This window comes from Vidua chalybeata, chromosome 2 (assembly GCF_026979565.1).
Source record: "Vidua chalybeata isolate OUT-0048 chromosome 2, bVidCha1 merged haplotype, whole genome shotgun sequence".
Lineage (NCBI taxonomy): Eukaryota > Metazoa > Chordata > Aves > Passeriformes > Viduidae > Vidua > Vidua chalybeata.
The window spans coordinates 73020788-73027738 of record NC_071531.1 but is presented as its reverse complement, the minus strand read 5'-3'; the positions used below and the strand labels follow the sequence as shown (position 1 = coordinate 73027738).

The 6951-nt window shown below is 52.5% G+C and overlaps 1 protein-coding gene across 2 annotated transcripts; it reads left to right on the top strand.

Moving 5' to 3' along the window:
* The first annotated feature begins 18 nt into the window (after positions 1-18).
* Positions 19-2323, top strand: RBP5 (retinol binding protein 5). Of its 2 annotated transcripts, none has more exons than XM_053934580.1 (4): positions 19-42; positions 1053-1231; positions 1699-1800; positions 2185-2323. In XM_053934580.1, the coding sequence occupies exons 1-4, from the start codon at positions 21-23 to the stop codon at positions 2236-2238; spliced, it is 357 nt and encodes a 118-aa protein (XP_053790555.1). In that variant the 5' UTR covers positions 19-20; the 3' UTR covers positions 2239-2323. The 2 variants fall into 2 exon arrangements, with proteins under 2 accessions (XP_053790555.1, XP_053790554.1); XM_053934579.1 differs by lacking the exon at positions 19-42 and adding an exon at positions 288-808.
* Positions 2324-6951: the final 4628 nt, after the last annotated feature.

Sequence of the window (6951 nt, the reverse complement as noted above, 5' to 3'; positions counted from 1 at the left end):
GGCGGCGGGGGGCGCAGCCAATGCGCGCGGCCGCCGCGCCAGGTGCCGCGGGACGGGGATGCGGGATGGGGATGCGGGATGGAGATGCGGGAGGGGCGCGCCGGCCGCTCCTCGCCTCCCCCCTGCGGGCCAGGCAGTCCGCGGAGCGCGGCGACGGCTGCGGGTGGCTTCGACACCGGGGCGGCTGCTGAGGGACGAGGAGGGCGTGGAGATCGGGGGGATGCGGGGGCGAGGGGCTGCAGACCACACCCGGAGCCCGGGCTCAGGCTCGGCAGGGCGGAGCTGCCAGCCTGCCGCCGCCTCTCCTCGACGGGGTGTCCGCACCGTGGGGAGCGCAGGCCGGGGCACTGCTCCGACGATGCTCCCAGATACCGGCGTCACGGTGTGTGGAAGGACCGGAGAGGGAGGGTTCCCTGCCTCTGGTTGGAAGTCCAGAGTTTAATACGAGCAGCCCCCGAGGAGGGCGGAGGGTGAGGAGGTAACTCGCCGTCCCTACGTCCTGCCCAGCCGAGGCGGAGATGCTGGAGCAGGGGCCGTCCCGGCCCTTTCCGCGCCCCCCGGAGCGGGGACTCTTACTGCGGCGGGGGGCGCGGGGATCGGGCCGCTCCGCAGCGCTCCCCGCACCGCGGGAGAGCGACCGGTCCGCCCGGCGAGCCAGCTCGGTCCCAGCTCCGCTGCTGCCCGGCTGCTTGCGCTCTTTTCTCCGCACCGTCCGCCGCGTCCCACTGCCCCGGCATGCCTCCCAACCTCACTGGCTATTACCGCTTCGTCTCCCAAGAGAACATGGACAATTACCTGCGGGCTTTAGGTAACGCTTCCCATCACGCTCCCTCTTCCCCTTTAGTTCAGTTCTGTATCTCCAAAAAGTTGAATCGGAAAGGGAAAAGAGGAAGGGAATTGGGAACCTTCTGTCTCCTACCATCGCTTTTGTGCTGTGGTAGTAGAATAAAAGAGATACTATGGCTGATGCTCGTTGGCTAAAAGAGTGGAGGACCTGCGCTGGAAGAGGGGCCCAGGTCGTCCACACATCTCCCCTCTCTCTCATCCTCTAGATATCAACGTGGTCCTGCGAAAGCTGGTCTGCCTACTGAAGCCGGACAAAGAGATTATCCACACGGGAGATCACATGGTCATCCGCACTATCACCTCCCTGCGGGACTATGTTATGGATTTCGACCTGGGAGTCCAGTTTGAGGAAGACCTGGGACCCGTGGATGGACGCAAGTGCCAGGTGAGAAACCCAAGCAGTGCAGTTTCACAAGGGATTGGGGTGTGCTAAAGAGTTCAGGGACTTGCTCAGTTTTTTTGACTCAATACCCAGGTGAGAACTAAGCCCAGAGCTGGCATGCCCCTGCAGGTCCAGGAGTAAGTGGTTCTATGAGTAAATCACTCACTGCAAAGAGAATGAACTGCAAAGAGCCAGAAACCAGTTCTCTGGGATCCGGAGGATATTATCCTCTGGAGCAAAGCCCTGAAAAGATAGAATGTCGGGCCACTTGGCAGAACTCTGTTGTTGCACTTGGAAGCCAGAGGGTCATTCACCTCCTACAAAGACCATCTGTCCCAAGGAACCACTAAAGAGACACCAGATCAGGGATTGCATTTAACATTGTGTCTGAGAGGAACAGCCAGTGTCATCGCTGGAAACATGTATCACCCTTGTCCATGGACCGTGTCTCCCCCTCTCCTTCCCTTCAGACAACCGTCTCCTGGGAGGGGGATCAGCTGGTGTGCGAGCAGCTCGGAGAGAAGAGGAACCGAGGCTGGAGGCACTGGTTGGAGGGGGACCAGCTGCATCTGGTGAGGAGGGGTCCAGCGCAGCTTGCAAAATCCCAATCACAGCGAGTGGGGGGACACAGTGTGGGTGCTGTTGGCTCTGAGTCAGCCCTGCAGTTTCCTTCCACCTTCTCTCAGACTTCATCCCCGGCTCTGCGGGGGGGCAGCCACCGCTTCACACAAACATCCGCCTCCAGGGTTTAAAAGTTAAACTCAAAAGTTAAACAGCTCAACAAAGGCGATGCCCCTTCCCTGCCCTGCAGCCAGAGCCGCAGGGGCTTTGGGAGGGTCGGCAGTGCGTCAGCATGTGGCCTGCGAGCCTCCAGCCAGCAGCGGGAGGGCTGGCAGAACTGGGGAGAGACAGGAAGGGATCCAACCTAAACTGCTCTTTTGCCTCCCTTTTCCCAGCGCATGACTGCTGAAGACGAGGTCTGCGTCCAGGTTTTCCAGAAGGTGAAGTGAGCGCTCCCCGCAGAGATGCCCGGACGGGACCCGCGCTCCCCAGAGCGAGAAAGAAAAAGAAACAAGACCAGAGCGAGCCGAGCCCCCCCGTAGCAGCGTGTTTTCTTGAGCCTCGCCCACCGGCCGGGGGTCACGGCTGGGCCGGGCCAGCGGGAGGCGGGGAGCGGGATGGGCCGGGGCGGGGAGGGCACTGGGCCGCCGGCTGCGCGGAGGCTCCTTTCAGAATAAGAGCGCTCAGGGAGGAGCGGGGCGGGGGCTGCCCCGGCCCGGCCCCCGCAGCTCCTGCGCTCCTCCTGCTCCCCCCACCGCGGCCGAACCCCGCCATGCCCTCCGAGAATGGGGGGGTGTGGGGGGGTGGTGCCCGAGTGGGCAAGGGTAGCTTAGGCTGCTCCTGCTTCTGCAGCCATCACCTGCCGGCTTCTCTGATCCTCTGGGGATGCTACGTTCTTTCCGGGATCGTGGGATCATAGAATCATGGAATAGTTTGGGTTGTAAGGATGTTAAAGATCATTTAGTTCCAGGCCTCCCCTGGAATTCAGGAAGAATTTCTTCAGAGAAAATATTGTCAAGCATTGAAATGAGCTACCCAGGGAGGTGGTGGAGTCACCATCCCCAGAGGTGTTCACGAGATGATTGGATGTGGCTCTTACTGCCATGGTCTCACTGAAAAGGTTGATGATTGGTCAAAGGATGATCTTGGAGATCTTTCCCAACCTAAGTGATTCTGTGATTCTGTGACATTTCACTTAGATCACGTTGCTTAAAGCCTCATCCAACCTGGCCTTGTACACTTCCAGGGATGGGGCAGCCACAGCTTCTTGCGATCCTCAAGTTGGATGGGTAGGAAAGAGAACTTGTCCTTCAGAGTCTAGGATTCTCATGTGGTGGTGTGAAGTGGGAGGGCTGGAGTAATCAGTCCCATGTTCACCGCATTCCTGAGAAGGTCCCATGGGTGAGGAAGGGTCAGGATCTCTTTGTGGGGTAAGAAATCACAGCCACCACCTCTAGCCCCAGCATTCCTTCCAGCATTCTTGGTGGGGTCTCCTCACAACCGTCGTAGCTCCTCTGGTTCACAGCTATCTGCAGTCATAGACCAAGGGGCAGAACCAGAGGAGGTGATGTCCCCTGAAAAGCCAGACCCATGCCACAAAGAGAGGTGTTCTTTAATTATGACACCTGATGGGATGGGCATGAATCCACGGGCAATTATTTCTGAAAAATGCTTGTGGTCGCCCCCCAGCAAAAGGTTGAAAGGCAGGGTACACATAAATGTGCAGCTACTGACACCACAGAGAACCAAGAGGTTGGCATATTTTTACAATATAAACCCTTTATAAGCTGAAAAAAAGCATTTTTTCTGCCAGCAGCTAATTTAAAAATAGTATTTTCTGGAGAGCTTCTTTTCAGGGAACTGCAAAGATGAGTGCCATGAGAAAAGCATTACTTCAGAATATGTGATAAGCAAAGGGGAGCTGCAGCTGTGCCTATAGTGTCATCCTCTGACTCTTTACGGTTGTATCTGAGGACATATGAGGCAGGAGCACCCTGTCAGTATCCACAGTCCACGGTTTGAGTGCCACAATCAAAGCCAGTGAGCAATCAGAGGCAGGCCATCCAGCATGTCTGCTCTGTGCAGACCTGCTCAACCCATCACTCCTTCTACCATACGGAGCCTCTACATGACCTTTGTTGAATCACGAAGCTGCAAAAGGCAGACAGCAGCTTGAGCTGGTTCCACTGTTGCCCTCTTTGCACTCTTCCATGCCATGAGAACATCCTCAGAGCTGCTCCTGATGCCCAACACTGAGCCCACCTCACCGTATCCAGGCTGGTATCTTCCAGACTGTGTGATCAACAACTAATCAGCTCATGCCAGGCTCTGCACCACAAGCTGATACAAACGCTCCTCTTCTAAGTCTACATTCTGGTTGGATGGCAGACACTATTGCCTTCAGGTGATTAGCCAGACTCTTCTGCCATCCACGTATTTTTCCTGTAAGCCTCTGAGGTGATAGGTCAAGTAGATTGCTTCTGACTCATTGCCAGCCATCATATATCCATGACAGCCTCTCTTCTTCAGGAAGTATCTGATAAGAATCATACTCACTTGATGTGGTCCACACTAACGATAATCATAGGGCATAGTACTGCAACGTTCCAGAGCTTCAGGTAGTAACTGCCAGCATTAATAATCCATGTTTTTTTCTTTCATAATCATGCTATATGTGTGATGCCTAAGTCAGATGGTGACTTTACCCAGCAGCACTACATTGCTGAGAAATGAGGCTATGGGAAGTGAGGATGCCACTGTAAAGCAGGGGAAAGTTGTGATATTGGGAGGACACAGGTGGGAGGAGGTGTGATATTGGTGAGTGGCTGGTGCTGCAGAACTGTGTATCCCTCAGGGTATTACACTTGGTTTTGCTCCTTGATTTAGAAGACACAGAAACAGGCTGCCAAGATGCTGTTGCTGCTGCTCACCATCTCATATCAGGGAAAAGATCCACTCTTTGACTACCGAACCTTCTTTTGGTCTTGATCATCCTCTCCCTATCAGCCAGGGCTGCAGAAGTGGCACAATTTGTCTGAAAGTGTTGAGCCACCAGACAGCACAGGCCTGACTGTGTGAAGGCTAAGCCCGATGCCAGTGTCCCCAGAAGGCTCCAACCACAGCTTTGGGTACTTTGGGTAGTCAAACCAACAGGGTTGAAGGTAGAGTGCCCTGGGGAAGCAGCTCAGTGTTTATAGGTGAGCCTGGGTCTGCAGCCCTGCTGTGCTGTAGGGCAGGTAGTGTAACTGTAGGAGGCCAAACAGAGGTACTTCTCTGTCCTCCTTGACTCAGGCTTGAGGATAAAGTATCCAGCTCCTTCTCCTCTGTGGATTAGAGGATCTAGTCTGCATGCCAGAGGAAATTTTCTGAGTCTGTAGAGCAGATTTCTTTCCAATTACCTCCTGCAAGACACTGTGTTCAAAGCAGGGTTCTTGCTCCATGAGAAGTGGAGTTGGTGTCTTTGACCATACTGAAGATGTACAGTTTTTCTACTTTGCTCTGATATTGTCTGTATTTTCTGTCCAGACCACTTGTAATGCAGCTGAGGCCAGCAGGTAGTAAACAGGGGCTAGTTTTGGCATTCTGTGGTCCTACACATGTCCCGTGGTCCTACAGGAATTCTGCCCCTAAGCAAAGATGAGCACATATGTCCTTCCAAGGAAAAACGGGTATCATGGCATTTCTTGGCCCCAGCCTAACACGAAGATTGCGCAGAGCACCTGAAAGGGAACGCCACCAGTGGGAGCACTGGAGCAGGACCGAGGATGTAGCTGTGCTGCCCAAGCCAGGCGCGTCTCTGGGATGTGTGTTAGAGGTGGGCTGCTGGTGTTGGATGTGTCCCCAGCTAACCACCTCTACTTCACCAGCTGAAGTAGTCTCCTGTTAACCCAGATGATGTTATCGGGACGGGAGAAGGAAATGAAGACACGGGAGACGTGCTTTGAAAGTGTCACAGGACATTCCCAGTAAGTGCCCTCTGGATAGAAGATCGCTTGTCAAGGACACAGCGAAAGTGCCCACTTCCTTACAAATGTTCCCCAGGGGTGTCTGTCTGTCCGTGCTTTGAACACTCTTCCCACCAGTGACCTGCTCATAACAGATCTCTCCAAGAGCAGTTTCCAGTACTTCCCAGCTACCTTCCAGGTGTGGTTTCTGAGTAAGAAACCACTCTGGCATGGCACAGCACACCAGTGAGCCTGCCCAAGTGTGTTCATCATGCAGAGGATATACTTGGACATCAGGAAGTACTGGGATAATATCCCCTGTTTAATCTTAAATCTGATATGTGAGGCCATATGGTGTTATTACAGTGGCACCAATTATATGTTTATGTCATCTTTTTGGGATAATAATTCAGATGTTTGATGAACAGGTTCTCTAGTACACTTCCATAAATATCCCAAAGATGCTTTCTTCATTCTTTTTAACACTATTTTCATCTTCATTCAACATGTTTTTGTGGCTGTGAATTACTTCCTCTGATTTCAATGCAAGACACTTCCTAACCTCTCTGAAGCCACTCATAATTCTAAGAAAAAACACTAAAATGGTGTTTTATCTCTTACACCAAAGCCTGAAAGCCAAGAAATTTTAAACTTCATAAAACTGGGGACACAAATATATGTCTTGGGCACTATGTTGTTAAAAGCCTGAAAGGGGTTTTTGAGTTGCTATATTTTCTCATTTCCCCATTAAATAGAGGGCCTTATCTATCTATCTTGGTTCTCCTAAAAATGCTTGCAGAAGAAACATCAAGACAAGTCCTTGAAAAGGGATTTGTTCTCAAATGCCTTTCATTCTGTAGACTTTCATTTTTCTTAATATCTTTTTTAACTCAAGTGCCTGAGGCTTCTTGCTTTTCTTGAAAATGATCCCAGTTCCCACTCCCCCCCCCCAAAAAAAAAAAAAATCTCAGAAGTGCTCTTCAGCAGGTCAGAATTGAGAAAACTTATCTTTTTTGACAGCTTAATTTCAGCTTGATTTTTAAATGTTTGAATTAACTTGTGACGACTATAAATTTTCTCATCTTTCTATACCAGAAAACAGCCCAGGAGTATTGGGGGGGCTTCCTAGGAGGACATTTTCGGTGGGAACAAACTCGGAACAGCTTCTGGATTGCAGACCAAGCCCTCGGAGGAGTGTCTGGCAATCGTTTTCCTGCC